The sequence below is a fragment of the Tyto alba genome, unplaced genomic scaffold (assembly GCF_018691265.1).
Source record: "Tyto alba isolate M040663 unplaced genomic scaffold, T.alba_DEE_v4.0 Super-Scaffold_42, whole genome shotgun sequence".
NCBI lineage: Eukaryota > Metazoa > Chordata > Aves > Strigiformes > Tytonidae > Tyto > Tyto alba.
Window position 1 is genome coordinate 4,380,048 of NW_024881318.1, and position 19,138 is coordinate 4,399,185.

At 40.8% G+C, this 19,138-nt stretch overlaps 1 protein-coding gene across 1 annotated transcript in view; it reads left to right on the forward strand.

Annotated features, from left to right (window-relative positions):
- Positions 1-19,138, forward strand: part of MBD2 (methyl-CpG binding domain protein 2) — a 45,570-nt gene that overhangs the window by 599 nt on the left and 25,833 nt on the right. Inside the window, exon 2 of the mRNA XM_042804995.1 lies at positions 13,179-13,338. Within this exon, the coding sequence (XP_042660929.1) occupies positions 13,179-13,338 (160 nt within the window). The remainder of the gene's footprint in view (positions 1-13,178; positions 13,339-19,138) is intronic.

Here is a 19,138-nt window from a genome sequence, read left to right on the forward strand (position 1 = left end):
CGGGGGCTGCTCGGGGAACGGGGCCGGTCCGCGGCCGCCGGGCTGGGGCCGCTGCCCTCCCGCCATGGCTCCCCTGAGGCCAGTGATCTCCTGCCATGGCTCCCCTGTCAGGGGCGAGGTGACGCCGCTGCCCTCCCACCATGGCTCCCCTGAGGCCGCTGCCCTCCCGCCATGTCTCCTCTGTCAGAAAGGGGGTGAAGCCGGTGCCCTCCCACCATGGCTCCTCTGTCAGAAAGGGGGTGAAGCCGGTGCCCTCCCACCATGGCTCCCCTGGCAGAAAGGGGGTAAAGCTGCTGCCCTCCCGCCATGGCTCCCCTGAGGCCGGTGCCCTCCCGCCATGACTCCCCTGTCAGGGGGGAGGTGAAGCCGGTGCCCTCCCGCCATGGCTCCTCTGTCAGAAAGGAGGTGAAGGCGGTGCCCTCCCGCCATGGCTCCCCTGAGGCCACTGCCCTCCCGCCATGTCTCCCCTGTCAGAAAGGGGGTGAAGCCAGTGCCCTCCCGTCGTGGCTCCCCTGTCAGGGGGAAGGTGAAGCCGGTGCCCTCCCGCCATGGCTCCCCTGAGGCCGCTGCCCTCCCTCTGTGCCTCCCCTATCACAGGCCGGTGCCCTCCCGCCATGGCTCCCCTGTCACGGGGAAGGTGAAGCCGGTGCCCTCCCGCCATGGCTCCCCTGAGGCCGCTGCCCTCCCACCATGTCTCCTCTGTCAGAAAGGGGGTGAAGCCAGTGCCCTCCCACCATGGCTCCCCTGGCAGAAAGGGGGTAAAGCTGCTGCCCTCCCGCCATGGCTCCCCTGAGGCCAGTGATCTCCCCCCATGGCTCCCCTGTCAGGGGGAAGGTGACGCCAGTGCCCTCCCGCCATGGCTCCCCTGAGGCCGCTGCCCTCCCGCCATGGCTCCCCTGAGGCCACTGCCCTCCGGCCACGTCTCCCCTGTCAGAAAGGGGGTGAAGCCAGTGCCCTCCCGTCGTGGCTCCCCTGTCAGAGGCCGGTGCCCTCCCATCGTGGCTCCCCTGAGGCCACTGCCCTCCCGCCATGGCTCCCCTGAGGCTGGTGATCTCCCACCATAGCTGAGATCACCGGTACTGGGAGAAGAGGGGGCGACCGGGCGTTCCTCCTTGGGCAGCACCCAGAGACAGGCCAGGCTGGAAGCCGTGTCCGCCTTGTCGTAACTCCTGCCGAGCAGGCAGGGACCCCAGTGGGCAGCCATGCCTCCCGCTCCCAGTGTGGAGCCCCACGGTGCCCAGCCACTACCAGGCAACTTCCAGCACAGGGCTGACAGCTGGGGAGCTCCTCAGCCCGGTTTTCCTTTGGGAGAGGAGTGCCACTGTGGCAGCACTCTGGTCTGCAACAATCCTCCTGAGCTCGGTTTTTCATATCAGGCTAAAGAAACACATACCACACACCCCGCCCCCGCTGCCTTTAAACTAAGTCAGAGTTGCCATGAGCTGTACTCAAGGTGTCCTACAGAAATAGTTAGATCACTGATAGGGGACACACACGCCACACTGAGTTAATTAGGAAGCTTACCATTAGTAACAAGAGTTGAAATTTTAGCAGAGTTAAGAGCGTCTGAAAATTGGAGAAGTCTTGCTACTGCTAAATGTTATCGTTATTACCGTGCAGGCTGTAGTAAAACCAAGAGAAGCAACAGCAACCTCAATTTGTTTCACCTTCCTGCTCACTTTCAGAAACTGAAAAGCTAGCTCTTTTCTCAAGGCAGAAATGAAATACATTCTGAAGTCTTGTCTTAGGCCATGCTGCTGTAAGTCCAGCCTGCTGCACAGCAGAGGAAGCTCTCTTCTGCAACAGCTAACCTCTTACCCGCAGCACCTCTATTTATAGCTCTCTGTGCATCTGATGAACCACACCTGAAACCTCTCCCTACCATCGCTGTTTCCGAGCAGGCCTAGCAGTCTCCTTTTGTTGCAGCGAATGGACTCACTTTTTCTGCTGCTCAGCTGAAGGAGTGAGGAGTTGTGCTTGTTCCCTCTCAGATCCCAGCTAACGGAAGAGTCGCTTTCTGTCAGCATTGATTTGACCCATCACATGTTGCCGCTAAAGAAAACGAAACCTCTGACAAAAGCCTTGCTGGTTGTGGAGGAGGGACGTTCGTTTTTCTCGAGCTTTTTGACTCAGTCCCATGGCAAACTTTTTTAGACAAGTTCTGGTTTTGTCTTACTGCCTTTGTCTGACCTGTGCTCCCAACCGTATGCTAATATTGTGGCAGACAATTGGGTAGCATCTGGCATCGCTGTCTAGCTCTTTGCATCTGCCTTGCCTTTCTGCCTCGTGAAGCCTCTCCAAATGATCGCGCTCGAGCCTACAGTCTGAGTCCTGTTTTCTGGATGGCTCCTGGTTTTCTGCAGATTGCTAAACTGAATTTTTTTTGCGTAGGATTATTCTTTCCGGAATTAAATGCCAGACTTTTCTCAAGCCAGACAGTCACTGCTGACTGTGTTGGAATATATTTAATGTAGAAGGCCCAAGTAACTTCAGCTATTTGCTTGGAATGCCCTGGTTTAAAAACGCTTGAGTTTAGCCACATGGATGGCTGTCAGAGTTTTATGTATTACAGATCCTTAATTAAACTATGAAAACATGGGGAAAATGCAGTAAGTTCTAGTATTTTCAGGTTTTAAGTTTTTGCTTTGCAAAGAATGATATGTAACTTCGTGAAGTTCATTAAGGCACCTTAGCTAGCTGACTGAAAACCCGAGGTTTATGTTTTTATGATTTCTTAAGGCTAGAAAAAAAAACTCAAAAGGGTTTGGGCAAAGCTTCATTTACTGCAACGGTCTAAATAATAATAGTAATTAAGAACAACTCTTGCAAGATTAATCCATGTTGAAATCTACCTTATTTGCATTTTGAAACTTGCTTGTTTCGGGACTGTTTTGTGATATTTTAACATGTCACGCTTTAGGAAGTAGTGAACCAGTTGCTCAGGGAAAATTAAACCTTTCCAGTAGTTTCTGGTAGGATGGGTTTTGCCCCTCTTCACATATATCCATGAGTCTTCTGACCTTTGTGGTTGTCATAAAAAAGCTATTAAAAGAGGGGTGTGGTGGAAATATTTCACAAAGATTATACTAGATCAAAACACAGCTTTTGAGGTTAGCCCCTTCTGCATAATGATCGGAGCCTTCATCCTTCAGCTGCTGCTGCTGCCTAAAATCCTGTTAAGAAACTCTTTAACACAATTTTCAGGGAAGATGCAAGACTGTAATCTGCTCATCACTGACTCTAGCATTCTGTCTTTTTAATGTGGGAAAGTGGTAGGAATAAATGTTTAAAATTTTAGGACACCTTCCAGCATGGTTAGCAGTGATGCAGATCTTCTGCCAAACAACTGCAAAATTGAAACTAAGAACTCACCAGGCAACTCGTAGCTTCGAGTTTGTTGACTTCACTACAGATTACAGGTTTGGAAAAAGAAGTAGTCGTTTATGTCTAGAGAAATAACTTCTGTTCAGTAAGAGGACTACTTCTGCACAACTAAGGAAAAATGGTTTTATGGCTGCAGGCAGGACTGGCATAAGATATTTATCTTTTTTTTTTTTTTCATTCTGTTATAGCTATGAGGCAGATTTCAGCACTGCTATATTTAAAACAAATGAAAATCTGTTTTGATCCAGTAAGTAGAGCAGGCCAAATACATTCAAAAGAGTTATGTCACCCTAGTTCAGTTGGAAAAAAAAAAAAAAAAAAAAAAAGTTATTCAATGCTACGTTGTTAAAATACAAAATTAGGTATGAAGTGGGATTTGGTTTGTGTGCCTTATACAGACTAATATTCTCTAAAAGCCTTCACAGTCAGGATTTGGTATGACTGCTTAATAATACCACACTTTTTTGGCAACTGTAGGACAATGACAAAAATGCACGTTGCATTTTAAGTTCGTACATCTTTGGAAGAATTCACTTAAACTTCCAGTTGCTTAATTTTATACAAACAGGAAAAATGTGTGTCTTGATTTGAGGATTCTAGGACACCAGAGGCTTGCAGAATCCTTGTTAATGGTGATGGAGAAAAATCTAATTCTTGGGGAGCTGAGTTTGAGTGAGGAGAGAATTCCTATATTTAGTAATACAAACTTATTTGATCCAGGGAATAGCGCATTAAAAATCATGATGCTGAATTTAGGACAAATACAAAACCAGCACAACATTCTCAGAATAAATGCTGGGTTTAGACTTTAATCCCCACATCAGGTAACTGGAAAATTGTACCTGTGATAGGCCTGGCGTGCGGTGCCTATGGCTTGAGTGCATCTTGTAGGAAATATAGCTGCTCCTTCCAGAGCAAGGAATATTCAGAGTGACAATAATTAAAGTCAAGAAGATTACGAGGCAAAACGGTGCTCTTTTGGGTCTGGTTGAGATACGTAGCAACTTCCAGGAATACATGTGATGTTTTTTTTCTGGCTTAAAGAAGGTAGGAGTTGTCTTCTTGACTGTCTTGTCCATACTATAAAGTGAACGCTCAGTTTACAGCAAAGGCCAGCTGAAAGGTACTTTTTGTGGATCCTCAAAAATAAGAAGTCCTTTTTCTGAATGGCTCATCTGTCTTTCCAGCAAAGTCCTTTATAGTATCCTCCCCGTATCTGCAGAGTGATAATCTGAGAGTATTCTACGGACAGGGTATTACATTTAAGGCTGTACATCTGCTTTTTTTTTTTTTTTAAAAAAAAAAATCAAGCCGCTGTGCTTGTATGAACCGTATTTCCCATTTGTCGTAACTGTTACTATCGTAATTGTCATCAGAGTTATCTGAGAAACTGTACCTACACAAAGAGCATTTGTTAAGCGACTCTCCTAGTAGTAACCTATTTGTGTAAGGCCTAACGCTGTAGCAAATTGTCATCATGATTTTTTTTTTTTCGAAGTATTATTCAGCAGACTGTGAGGTAGGGGGTGCTGCTGTCCTGCTAAAAGACTCAGTCGTGCTACCAAAGTCCTGCAAAAGTCTGAGTAAAGTGGGAACTTTGAACATGATTATCTCCGCTTCTGTTTTCTTTACCCCTTCTTTTTGTTGGTAAAATCCCTTTAGTGTATAGAACCCCCTAGAGTATTTACCTGTTGAAAAATGTTTTTTAAGCTCTGGCATGAAATGCCTTCTTTCACAGCAGCAGCAAGTTAATATTCTGTTTGGATGCATTTGTTCTTGGTGGGAAAAAAGCAAGCAAGAACGACTCTACTTATTTTTCTAGTCAAGATGAAAAAAGCCAAGTAGTTAACACCGCTTGCAGTGGATTCTAATAGACTGTTAAGTTTAACTACAAAAGCTTTTCCAGTATAGGTGTACCCATGGGGCAAACAGACATCCCTTTGAAGTTTGTTTTGTGGTTTGAGAGTATGATAAATACTGAAGAGTTTCCAGTGATTGGCTTAGTTCTGTGCACTTTTTTTTTCACATTTTTTTTTTTTTAATTCTTTTAGGGAGACTTTTGTCCTTAAAAGCAAATGAGTCGTGACTTCCCGAGTGATGCTCCGTTGTGCTTATGTTATACATAAGCTTATTGATTCTTTCTTTTGTTTGTTTCCAAAGGTAATTAGAGCATAGAACAAATGAGGTCCAAATTTTGAGAATGTACTTCACCTTCTGTGGAAGAAAAAAAAATTGCTGCCATTAGCTGCTTGCTAATTTCTTAGCGCTGCTTTTATTAAATCTTTTTTTCAGGGGCTGGCCTTCACTGAGGAGAATTTTCAGTTGCCATCTCGTTCTTCTCACCTCTTCTGAAAGTCTGCATCTTTTCTCCTTTGCTGCTCGTAACTGTACTGCTTTTCTAAACTTAAATGAAAACCAATGCAAGGCCAATGACAATAACAAACAAGTTTGCTCAAGTTTTCTCGTGCAGGCTTTCTCTGATCGTCTTTAGGTTTTAGTTTGAATATTTTGGCTGCCTTTTGTTTTGTCTGTTGGGAGGAGAATGTAGAAGAGAAGTTGCACAGGTGTTATTTTGTGTTTCCATGGCTCAAGTACTTGCGTTGAGCTCCGAAGATGCTTGGTAACAATCTCCCCTCCTTAAGTTTGGGGCAGCATCGGGAATACTGGTTGAACCATGTTGCCTCACAGTGTCTTGGTATGTAAAATAAATTTATTTTCTTCATAGGGTGAATTCATCCCTGTACTGAATGATATTCATGATTATTACGAAGTCATAGCGGTAACTCGGACTTCATTTTATGAGGGCACAACGAGTCAGTCCTCTGTCCCATCAAAAGAGCTCATCAGGAAAGAGAAATAGATTCTGATAAACGAATCCAAAATATTTCCATAAAGAGAAGATTAAATAACAATTAGAAATTAACTTTTTACAGCTTATTGGTGTCAACTGCTGTTGATGATTTAGTGTGGGGGGTATAAACTCTATGTACTATTGCGTAAAAAAATATATTTTTGTTGCAAGCAAAATTGGATACCAAATGCTGAGCTCCTTCGAGGGCATGAGAATGTATTATGTTACGCCATTCTTTACCAAATCTTTGAATATCTCAGAGTGTGTTTAAGTATTGCAAACAGATCTTTGAGGAAAGATATCTCCAACAGCTGCGGCATAATTTTGATATCCTGGTGAACAGATCTGTCACGTTCCCTTAGAGGTCAGCTACCTAGGAGGCTTTAGTCCTGTATTAGGTTCCCTTGAACATAAGATCAAAAAACTAATTTTACTGTGGGATTTCTGTGGTCTTATACACTATTAGGCTGTGAAATGCTTGGATATATTTTCAGTCTCCTTACTTTCCCGGGCTTTATTCCCAACCTGTGAAGGGGAGTGATTGGTAGAAATAACTCTACCTTTCTCTACCTCTGTTAGGTAGCCAAATTAAGATGTCTTTAATCTGCATTGCCTTTTCAGTAGCGTTTCGCAGTTTTATTCCTCTTCATCGTGGCTGTTTGGCACTGCTCTAGGTCGGGCTACAGCCTGCCAGCCGGGATCCTGAGAAAAAAGGATCCGTGCAAGTGTTGGGATGTGTGGCGTGACTGATTTGTTTAGACTGACCCTATGGTGCTGCAGGAGAGGGCGTAAATACTAAATGAAGGGAGTGAATTGTAGTTGCAATAACCCTGAAACCACACCATCTCTTTCTTCAGTTTCATCTCATTTTAGCCGCCACTGCAAAACTCGGACGTTAGAGCTGCTTTGAAAAGCAAGACGTTTTAAATGTGGAGAAGATGACATGTTTTCCCTGCCGGCATCCGCTGTTGGAGTGTGTAGCTTGCTGTGGTTGAAATTTTCCTCCAAAATCTGTTTGCTGGGGAGGGCCCAGGAAGCAAAAGCTGAAACTAAATGGGAAAAAAAAAAAAAAAAAAAGTTTGCCAAATTGTTTTTAAAAGCAACGAAACCCAGAAATGTCTGCCAACAAGGTTATAGTTTTAATAAGCCACGCTACTATCTTGTCTGTAAACTTGCTGTTCATTTTGAACCAGCGAGAAGGACAGCTAGACTAGTATCAAGTAGGTTAAAATTACGATAAAATTCAAGGTAACTTCCTTGTATGTTAATTATCTTGCTCTGCTGCTTCACAGGAAACATCTGAAAAGTGTCTTTATTAACTGAGTGCCTTGCAAGCTCATTATATAACATAATCACCTTCAGCCCACTAAGAACTTCAATTTGTATCATGTGTGAATCTGCACAAGCGTATAGCTGGAGGTGAAAGGTTGGGGTCTTCATTTAGTCTTGTATAAAGTGATTTGAGCCTTGATAATGTCATTGAAATCATCGGGTTTAGATGTTGTGGCACATCACCTCTTTTGAGGCGTGCTGGTTTCTGTTAATTGGTTGTGTCAAAAAAGGTTGCACGGTGTTTAATTTGACAGGGTAAGTTTTAAGTGCCGATATGCATGTCAGCTGTGGTAGAACTAAGTCACTCAGGTGCAGTAAATGCAATATTTCTGTTTGGAGTAAAAAAAAAAAAAAAAACAACCCAGCAACTTCTAATTGAAGTTAACAATTTTTTTAATAAAGCTATAGGAAGTTACCTGTCTTTAGGTAAGACTAAATGTTTGTAACTTTTTTACTTAACGCTTATAAAAATAACAGTCTTACAGCAATCTATTGTTGAAATGCTCTGTGGGGATATTCCACACTGATGTTGTAATTCTGAATTGTCTCAGTGTTGGGTTGCGCTGCAGTTTAGTCAGACCAGAGGCTTTGCTGTGTCACAGCACCCTGAAAGAACGCTTTCAGTCGCTGCTCGGCGTGTGGGAGAAGGCAGTGTAAAATGAATTAAGGTGCAAAACACGTGGATGAGGGCAAATTTTACTGGTTTCTCCCATATCTATGTAATATTTCCCTAAAATAATGGAGGGGTCCATGGTTCTGACTTTTGGAGCAGTTGAAATTTTAGAGTATGTGAACTCGGAGCAGTGCATTTTCAAAATCTTCTGCAGCAAGCGTGACTTTGAAGTCTGAGCTTACTTCAACGTCCCTTTCAGTTTGACTCCTAAGATATCTCCAGAGTATCATCCAGAGCGCCTTTTTGGAGAGAAGAAAACTTCCTACTTCTTCTGTCCTTCTTTTCTACTCAAAACTAAGTTTGAACTTAAGCTTGGATTTAACGCCTTTAGAAAAATAAAAAAAAAAATTAAAAAAGAAGAACATGCTGTTTCTTCGTTTCAACCAAGATGTGTAAGTAGTGGCCTTTTACGTAGACATACTGGTTAACAAGGTTCTATAAGCTCCCTTTTTTCTCTTAGTGCATACTAATTATTTAGTAGATGTTAAAATAAAGCCTCTGCAAATAGGCCTTTTATTTGACTTTTACCTCATGGAGCTTTCTCTGCAGGTAAGAGAAAGCTTTGCAGCCAGAGCAGGTTAAAGATTGAAGATAGTCTGGGAATGATTCAGAAATTGAAGGCGTTATTTTAGTGGTTCAACAGTGTATACTTTCAGAGTAGGAAATGGAAGCAACTACAGGATTGGTCGTGAAAAAAATGAATATCTGTGAGTTTATTCAAATCCTTCCAGCTCACGTATTCATCTCCCTCTTAGAATGTATGAAGTGACAAGTCTGGACAGTATTAGAAAAAATTGCAGCTTTGAAACTGAGTAAGAGGCCAGTGGGTATTTTGTTTGCCAGCTGCCGAGGTTGAACCAGAAGACTTACAGAGCATATATTTTCTCCAATATTTTGACATCATATGAACTTATCGAAGGTCTGAAATGAAGACCAATTGAGCGTAGGGGCTTTTGTGGAAAATGCAATGTAGTTTCATAGTAGAATTCACTAGATTTTAGCGTTTGTGCCAAAATAATGTTCTGAAGTAAGCAGAAGGAATGCTGCTCAATCTGTTGGACTTCAGGGAACTTCACGTTCAGTTGGGTGTCATTAGATTTCATTGAAGCTGGAGAATGGCAAATACTACAGATTTTGGAAAATGATCAAGGTACGGGGTGAAGAGGAGGCAGTAGTAGGTCATGATAAAGCAAGGGCTTCTTGGTAGGTGTAAGCTACTAATGGAGTTGCACGGAGGATGTTCTTGGAACAAGTCTGTTACTAATAATCTGTTAACTTGGAAGCACGAGTGATGTTTTCTATGTATGCATCACGAGGGAGTTTCATACCTGGGACACCGCCAGAATAAGCGAGGATCAGAAAATAAATAGGAGAAATGGAATTCCGTTGAAGATAAGAGGATGATTTAGGATGAAAACAATAAGGAATAGACAGCTATGCGCTTATGGACTAAGAAAAACAATTTCTGCTTTTTGTCAGAGAGGGCAGATGGTTGGTTCCTGGAAGGAGAAGATGCCTTGACACAACAGGAATGTAGTGGGACGCAGAGGAGCGATGTATTTCAGCGGAGACAGGGCGGTACTGCGGTCACGGGGGCAGCAATGTCTGGAGAGGGAGTAGGACGACGAGAATGAGTGGTGAAATAAGGGAAATGTAAAAAAAGTCCAGAATAAATACTTGAATTAAGTGGCAACCGAAGCTAAGGCGGAGGGATTCCTCTCTGCTTGCTCTTTTTTTTTCTTCTCGTCGTGTCAGGTGAAGGATGGATAGAAGCAAGTGTATCAGCCTTTACACCAGTGTGGAAAACGTGGAAGCAAAAGCTGTGAGACAGAATGTCAAACAATTTTTAGTAAAAAAAAAAAAAAAAAATGCCTATTTTCAGTTGCTTCTTTTTTGCCTTGGGCAATTTTTAAATTTGTCTATTTATTTATTTATTAATCTCAGCACAGAAATGTACTTCTTACCTAATTGTACCTTAATTTTAGTGTTATTTTGCTAATGGCAGTCTGTCACTCCGAAGAGTTTCACCACTAATCACCATTAATCGATCACCATTTCATTAATAATGAAACCATTAAAGATTTTGTGCTGTGGATTGAAATAGCCTTTAAGGCCAGCCCTACTGAGGATCCCTGCAGATGCTAATGTGGAATATTGGATCACGTGCTTTGATTTGCTTTTGGATTACTGAAAACAAACGGAGAAGCAAGACCTCCAGAATGTTATGTGTGTAAAGAACAGAATTTCAGACAGTTGGATGCATTTAGAAAGTTTGCTTTTCCCAGTGAAATTTGTTTTCAGAGTTCTGCAGGAAGAATTTTCAGTGAAGCTGCTGATAACTGCTCACTGCTGGAATTTTGGATTCCTTCGAGGTGTGCGTGAAGCATTTCTCTCCAAGGAACCTGAAGAGGAGAGCTAGTAAAAAGAGTGCTGTCTTGATGACACAGTCTGTTAGCTTCTGACAGAACAATAGATGATGATGATGATATCGGAAAAAAATGAAAGGCATCATGTTTCATCTTTGGTACCAAAATTAGGATATAATAGAAGATGATGTAGGATGTCAAATTTCTGTATCCGTTTAATAGTTACTTAGCTGTGGGCTAAAATGACTGAGTAGATACATGTTTTAATTAGGAAAAGAGTGTCTGGAACAGAGAATATTGACACTAACTTCAGGGTTTGCTTATAGTCATTGTTTGCTCCTTTTCATTCAGTGTTTTATGTTCATCAAGAAAGCTGGGAAAGCAAGTCATAACCAGAGGCTTTATTCAGTAAATTCAGCTCTTCTGTTAGGAAACGGGGATATTTAGGCAGCTAGCAATTCTTGACAAGGTTTTATCCAGAATTTTGTCCTATAGGTGCCTGAATAGGAATGCAAGACAATGGGTCAGATTATTTTAATGTCAAATTTGGCTCACGAGAGAATTCCTCAGGCTCTAACCTTCGGTGCAGAATTTTAACAAGCGAGGGTGTTAATCTCCATTATCTAAAATAAAACCGGTGTTGTGTTTAGTTTGGCTTATAGGACAGCTTCAATTTTTTTTTATGAGAACTAGAAAAGAGTTTTGTGGTGAGGTGTGTGTGTATGTATGTGTGGTGGGTTTTTTTTTCCCTTCCCACACCCATCCTTGAGGAGGTTAGCTTCAGATTGTGATCTGTTTTAAGTCTTTTTCTCCCACCCTTTACCTCTTGTTAATGATGTCTTCCCATATTTCTGGATTCATTTAAATGACTTTGAAAAATGTTTGGCTTAATTAGCTATTTTTCCCGGAATTCAATGCATAGTCTTTTGTGGGGAAGTTCTTGCCTCGAGGTGTTTTTAAGTTTAAAAAAAAAAAAAAAAAGACTAACACCACTTTGGAAAAGTGAAGAAAACAAAACTCCTCAGTAGTTTTCTGCAGAAAGGACGTGGCATGAAAATCTCTGAGCTCAGTTAACCTTTCGGATTTCAGTGGTCGGGAGGATTTTGACACTTGGCTTGTTTCACTGGATGGAAATTTCCATTAGACTGAGGGACTCTTGGCTTCACATGACGGGTATTTAGCCATTTTCATGGCTATCTATACTGAAAAGCCATCACAAACTGGTGTTGCAATCTTAGTTTTTCATAGCAGTTCTTGATACTTCATTTTCTGTCGAGCTTTTAAGTCTGAGGGCAGCACCGTTGTCCCTTACAGTGAATTAACTCTGTAGTTTCTTGTCAATAAAGTGTTTATTAGCAATGACTTGCACACAGGGCGTGCAGACCAGTTAGTAAGTCAACAAAAATCCCCAGTGCGGTCAGTGAAAATATGCATGGCTCAAATGGGTGTTTAGTGCAGACAGTGTGCTTTTGAGGAGGAAGTAGAGATAAAGTGATAGAAAATTCTGTGATGTAGAGATTGGCAGCCATACCACTTCCTTCGGCTGGTTGGATATGTGCTGATGTTCCTCAAAAATATCAGCTGGGACTCTGAGGTCATAATAATTCCCTAATTCCAAATGAAGACCGTTTAGATAACTTCCCTACAACTGATTTAATTTTCCATGGTGGGATCTATATACCCAAATATTATGATGTGGTGGGATCTACACACCCAATTATTATGACATGGTGGGATCTACACACCCAATTATTATGACGTGGTGGGACCTATATACCTAATTATTATGACGTGGTGGGACCTATATACCTAATTATTATGATGTGGTGGGATCTATATACACAGTTATTATGATGTGGTGGGATCTATATACACAGTTATGACGTGGTGGGATCTATATACCCAATTATTATGACGTGGTGGGATCTATATACACAGTTATTATGACGTGGTGGGATCTACATACCCAATTATTGTGATGTGGTGGGCTCTATATACACAATTGCAGCTTTGGACCTGTTTCATATTCTGCATCATCTTGCTTGCTGCTTGCTTGCTTGTTGCTCCGTTACATCTCTAGCTTTGCTCACCAGTCTTAGTGACAGAATCGCTAAGAGGTGTCACGTCCCCTCAATTCCTAGTTCCGCGCATCTGTTTAACGCCTTGCTGTTCGATGGCTGAGAAGGGTTGCTGTTGAGTTGAGGTTGGCCTTAGCTAGCAATCAGTTTAAACCTTGCACACGGTCTTCACGTGTGCACAGAGGGGGCACTTGGCCACGGAGGGACGTTTAGAGTTCTTCTGCTGGAGTTTGGTTGAGCTGTACTGCTCAGCCATGCGTGTGGTGTGTCCGAGCGGCCCGCAGCCTGGCATGGAAGTTAAATCCCGTTCCAGGGACGGGAGCGGATACGCCGAGGTTGGGCAGGTATCCCATCCCTAATCAATGAACACGCCACATGGAATAAAGATAATGGAAACTTTTTAGATATTTAACAAGGTATAAAACCTGTTATAAGAAGTCAAGGCTGTATCCTCTTGTACAACAAAACATACTAAAGTGTTTTCTTCTTTTTAGTCCAAGTGGTAAGAAGTTCAGAAGCAAGCCTCAGTTGGCAAGATACCTGGGAAACACTGTTGATCTCAGCAGTTTTGACTTCAGAACGGGAAAGATGATGCCCAGTAAATTGCAGAAGAACAAACAGAGACTAAGGAATGATTCTCTCAATCAAAATAAGGTTTGTTAGTAAATACTGTGTTTAAGGATATCCTAAGAATTTCCTTTCCTGTAGTTCATTTAGCAATTTCTTTTCTGCTTAAAGCAGTCCACTTCTAAGATGTACACGTATGTTTAATTTTCAGTAGTGGTAGAGACATAAATTTATAAATAGAAGGAATACTCTGCTACTACCAAGAAAATATCAAGGTGAGGTTTAAGTATGAATCAGAACTTGGAGTAATTCAGGAGTTGACTTGGGACTAAGAACCTCAGTGCTCGTCATCTACCTGAATGATGTTCTTCGAAATGGGAGAAGTTAGAACTGTCGGCCCCAAGAGCGAGGCTTCACATTGCTACGTTCATCTTCCTGTTCTGAGATGAAATAGTTCACATTTTTAATGCGTGCACTATGTGCCAGGAAGCTTGTTTTCTGAGGCAAATGTTTTTATCTGTACAAGTCTGAGTGTCTCTGTACAGCTATGTAGCTTAAGAGGGCTGGGTGTTTTTCTGTTTTAAGATTCAATTCTCAATTGATCGGATTGTTCTCTTCTTGTCTGTTTTGTTTTAAACAACAGTGTATCCTTTTGAATACCGAAGAAAATGTGCAGAGTAGATTAAAAATCAAAGGCTGAGCATACAGAAGTGAAATAACTGCTGTAGCACATAGGGACATGACAAGTAAATTTAGCTGACTCTCAGACAGGATATTCCCAGGCAAACTTTAGAAACCTTATACAACAGTAAGAAAGGATTTCTGTAACAACCTGCAATGTTTTCTTTTTAAAGTGTTTTATTCTTCAGGCTTTCCTAACTTCCAGTAGTGTATGAAAATACCTAACAAGTTGTAGCTTTGTCTTGTGCACTGATGTTTTGTCGTCTGCCGTTTGTAACGTGTGAACCACACATTTCATGCTGCTTTTCTTTAGATTTAAAGCATGTGTTCAAATTATTTAATGTTTTCTTCCCACAGACATGAGGCTTTCAAATAATATAACATTTAGGGGTGGTCCAAGGGAAGGTTTTCATTAGGCTTTTTTCATGAGCAGAAATTACAAAATTTGGTATATAAAATCTGGATGAGGCTGTGCTCACTTTGTATTCCTATGATCTTTGATAATTTGAATGTTGCTCACAGTAGCTCTGTTAAATACACGCTTAGAAAAAAAATGCCTTTTTTTTTTTTGTTTGTTTAGGTAAATAGCATCTTTTATTTCTCAGCAACTGAAGCTGTAGCTCGTGAGCTTTCCAGAATTTTTTATGGTATTCCTGTGATAGTTAAAAAGGAGAGTTCAATTTATTCCTGAAGTTTATAATTGCTTCCACAGACACTGTAAGAGATTGCTTGTGGTCGTCTTTTAGTCTGCCTTGCAGCTGTGCTACTGGGGGAGCCATAAAAGACAGACTTGCCTTGGCAAGTTTGCGTATAAACTTGCTCACGTTTTCTGGCTTGTTTGTTTTCGTACAAACAATTTACCACAAATGGTTCTAAATTCTTTGGCTCCCCTTGTGTTTCAAGACGGAATATCAAAATATACTCGCGTCTTCTTTCTGGGACGTGTCTAGGCAGTTAGATTTATGCAGCTGGTGGATGGAACTGCTCTCTTGCCATACTTCTAACTTTTGAGATTCTCATTGGTGGCAGGTTAGATCTCAATGCCAAGACTGAGAGACTAATGCCACCTGGCTTAAAATGGAACCGAGGATAATATATGCTAATGAACGCTCACCATTTTGTGATGTTAATGAACAACAGTGTAAATGTCACGGATATATTCTTCCAGCAAAATACTTATTTCCAGTCTTCGCGTTGCGCATTCTGACTGACCTTTCAGTATTGGCAATAAAGGCATATATTTGATAGGTTTATTTCTGGTAGAGTCACGGGAGGAGTTTTGCTTCAACCTACACTAATCTTGCCATTGTTTTCTGTGTAACTGTTTTTACATTTCACTTGCAAATTAAGTTGCTTTGTTTACTTGAAGTGCTTTCGAAGAGACAATGAAATATGGAATACAATTGAAAATGAATCCAGTAGATTCAGCATACTGCAGTGCTTCTAAAAGTATGCTTATCAATTCTTTATTTTGAAGAGAAAACGTAATAGAGAGTACAAGTTAAACACGCTGTCTGGTTCTAAGTGATGTCTTAGGTTAAAAGATTTGAAAGGCCTGGCAATACTACATTGCTGAGTTTTTAAAACATTTTTACATCCGGGGCACATTGATGCTTCTGGAAATACATGTCTTTGGAAAGATAGTGGACTGAAAGTCTTTTGAAAACGGTTGCTGGAACATAGAATACACCTAATGAGTAAAAATAAGCAGGGAACATTGATATTTCTGCTAGCTGATACATTGCTAAAGTTCCCAGAGTAGGAAGAGATGTTGTTTTGTGATAGTAGTCAAGCAATGTAAAAGCCCACAGTATGTCTGTGTTTCTGAAGGCTGAAGTTTTGTAGGTGTGCCTAAAAGTGAATACTGTGAGCTAAATCGCCATCTGAAACGAAGCAGTCTGTGTCTGACCAGTTAAAATACGTAGATATAAAATTCTTCTGTCTGGAAAACTCAGAAAGAACTTTCTGTTCTTCAGGAGAGACGTTGGTTTTAGGGCTCTTTGTTACTCATTTCTATTAGGACGTATTGGAAGCTTTTCCTTTGTCACGAAGAAATCTTCTGTATGACTGGCTTGAGATCTGTTGTGAAAAAGAGTTTCTCTGAATATCAGTCATTTCGTGTTAACGTGGGATTTTTATTTATTTATTTATTTTTCCCCTGTACATCTGAAGAACTGCAGGTGCTGGGTGGGCTTAGCAAGTTTCTGTACTGAAGAATTTATTAATGTTGTTCAAAACTCAATGCCGCAAATGAGAGACTCTTCATTTAGGATGAGATCCGAAAGCCCAGATGTGACTGATTTAGAAAGGAAATAAAGTAGGAAAGTAATAAGATTATAATTACAGTACTTAGGAATTGATCCGTTCTTAGTTTAAACAGTTTATCCTAATGACCATCTTCTAGTGTGTAGCCTTGATAAAAAGTATACGGGGCATCTGGTCCTTGAACGTGAATTTCCTGCATAGTTTATAATTCATCAGGGCTTCTGTTTAATTCTGGGAGCTATATCATTAATGTAGCTGAATTTTCTTGATTTCTTACCCTGCCTGATGAAATGTCCCTTTTTATTTTTCTAAGTTTAATAGTTTTTAACTTCTCTGCAAGTCACATTACGGGACAAAAGGAACCTGTAAATATTTTTCATGAACTTGAAACAAGGACCTTTGTTCTAGAAAAGTTTGCTAAACCAGATTTATCCCCCATATGGCAGATGGCTCTGTAATATTATTGGTTTTGTTGGTTTTAATAGCTATTTTACCACTAATACTGATGCTACTGCACAGAATGCCCCGGGGGCATGGACTTCAAAGCATCAAATATTACTTTGAACTTGGTGTCACAAGATCAGGGAATGTGAAGCTTGTAGGATAGGCAAGGTCTATCGAGGTTCTGGTGTGAATTAAGTTATGTGGTGTGAGGAAAGTTCATTGTCAAAATGCTTTGTGCAGATTTAAATATATTCAATTACTCTCTAGCTCTGGTTAGTGATTCTGTGCTCATCAGAGGTGCTTTAATTATATATGAAAAAGTCTAACGTTAGACTTAATATTATCATCATCAGTGGGGAAACAAAAATAGAGCCCATAACCAGTATCCACCATGCAAAGCACATCTTAAAAGCAATGACCAAAGTATCTAAAAGTATTTTTCTAGTGGACTGGGTAAAACACTGGGAGAGGAATGATGTCTAGATTTATTTATAAGCACAGATTCTCACTTCTGCTTTGTATAAAAAGGTCTAACAACTCACGTGCTAATTGAATGGTAAAACTATGAGTTTACCTGGGTAGAACTATTGAGTTATTAAAAAAAAATTGGTAAAACTATTGAATTGTAAATGGTAAAACTACTGAATTGGTTAAAACAATGAAGTGTAATCTGGCTGAAGAACCCGTGCTCTGTTGCTGTTTGCTCTGGCTGTGGAAACCCTGGTCCCAGTTCGACAAGAATCAGCAGTGTTTTAGGGACGGAGCGGGAGGTGGAGGCTTCAGAAGATATTCTGCTTTTATCATTTGAAAGGTGCAAGACATGGAGACTGATTAGCTTCTGGCTGTAAGTTTATAAACCAGAAATGATAGAAGCCTGAATTTCTGAGGAAAACCTCCATTGGAATTTGTGGGTTTAGCCTTATTATAGTTGAATGAGTGAACTGTGTCAGAAGTTATGAAGAATGGGGATCTATAAAATACCAAGGTATATTTAAAGGAGAGGTAGGAATAGAGATCTGTGATCAGAATTGCTTCTGTTGCAGAGGTTTCTAGAACTCTTGTAGAATTCATCTGTATGTTCTAGCATATTTCTTCGTCTGGGCTGGAAAACTGTGTTGGCTCTTATGAGAGGACGGGCAAATCAGTATGAAGCAGGATTCCCAAAATGCTACAGTGCTGACTTATAAATGAGCGTATGAATTGAGTCATACTGTTGAATAGCTAAGAATATGCATAGTACCCCTGATAAATCACCTTCTTTGAAAACTTGAAGCCTAAAATTTTAAAACTATCCTTTCATTTTGGTTATGTTGAGATGCCTGGATAAATGTGAAGCATTATTCTGTTGCTTCTTCCTATCATTTGCATTCCTTAGAACTGCGTGGAGCAATTCAGTTTTGTTGTTGGTTTTTGGGAGGTTTTGTTTTTGTTTTAGTTTTAGTTTTTGGTTTTGTTTTGTTTTTTTCTACCAGAAAGGATCTAATAGCACCGTGTCATCCTGGAGAGGCTAAAGAAAAAGGCTTCTCACTTCCCTCTCCACTCACCCAACAGATGAATCAAGCAGTTGGATAGGAGCAGCCAATACATTAATCACTGCATTGTGTAAGGATGTATTTGGGGATTAAGTAGCTTGCCCGTAGAATGGTTTCCATGATGTAAATGATTTTCTGTGGAATGCCGAGGTGATACTCTGTTTATTATTAGTTTAGAGATGATGTACTGCGCACATGGAGACGGTACATGACTTCACACTCCTTTTCTCATCAGCCATTCACCTTGCAATAACAGAGTTGCACTAAATTACAGGACGTTCTGCTGGTGGAGGAACTGTCAGATTGTTCTGGCGAAGCTCTAAGAGAGGGATACATACTTTTAAAATAAGAATTTTATCTGGGACGGATGCAGTGAAGAGAAGGCTTATTGCTTAATAGGCCTCTCACCATATATTAAATTTCATTTTTATACAGATCATTATAGAATACCTATAGTCAAGTATTCTAACTTTCAGCACCTGCAATTCCAGAGTGTTCATTTTAGGAACAAATGATTTTCAACCAACCATATGCTCTCTGATTCTTCACGTGGTCTCTTTTATGAAGTCGTGTAGTCCAAATTGTATAATCTATATGTGGAGGATTTGAAGATTGAGATTTAATTCCCACTTCGAAACCCAAGAGATTGCTTTTTCTCACAAAATTAGGAGTCAAAGTAAATCCTAATGAAGAACTCTTTTAACATGATCCTTGGACAGGGTCTAAAATCGATGTTCATTGTGTAACTTTTGAGCTATGATCTTGCAGCCAATTATAAAACTTCTGAGATATGAAATATTACATAATAATTTATGTCCTGCAAAGTAGTGAACTTGCTTTTTGATACCTGTTCATTGGGAAAATATGTATCATGGGATATTTATTTTCCATGCCTCTCTTGTGTCAATATAATGACGTATCTTCTCGGTCACACCTTTGTATCCTTACCAAAAAAAAAAATAAAA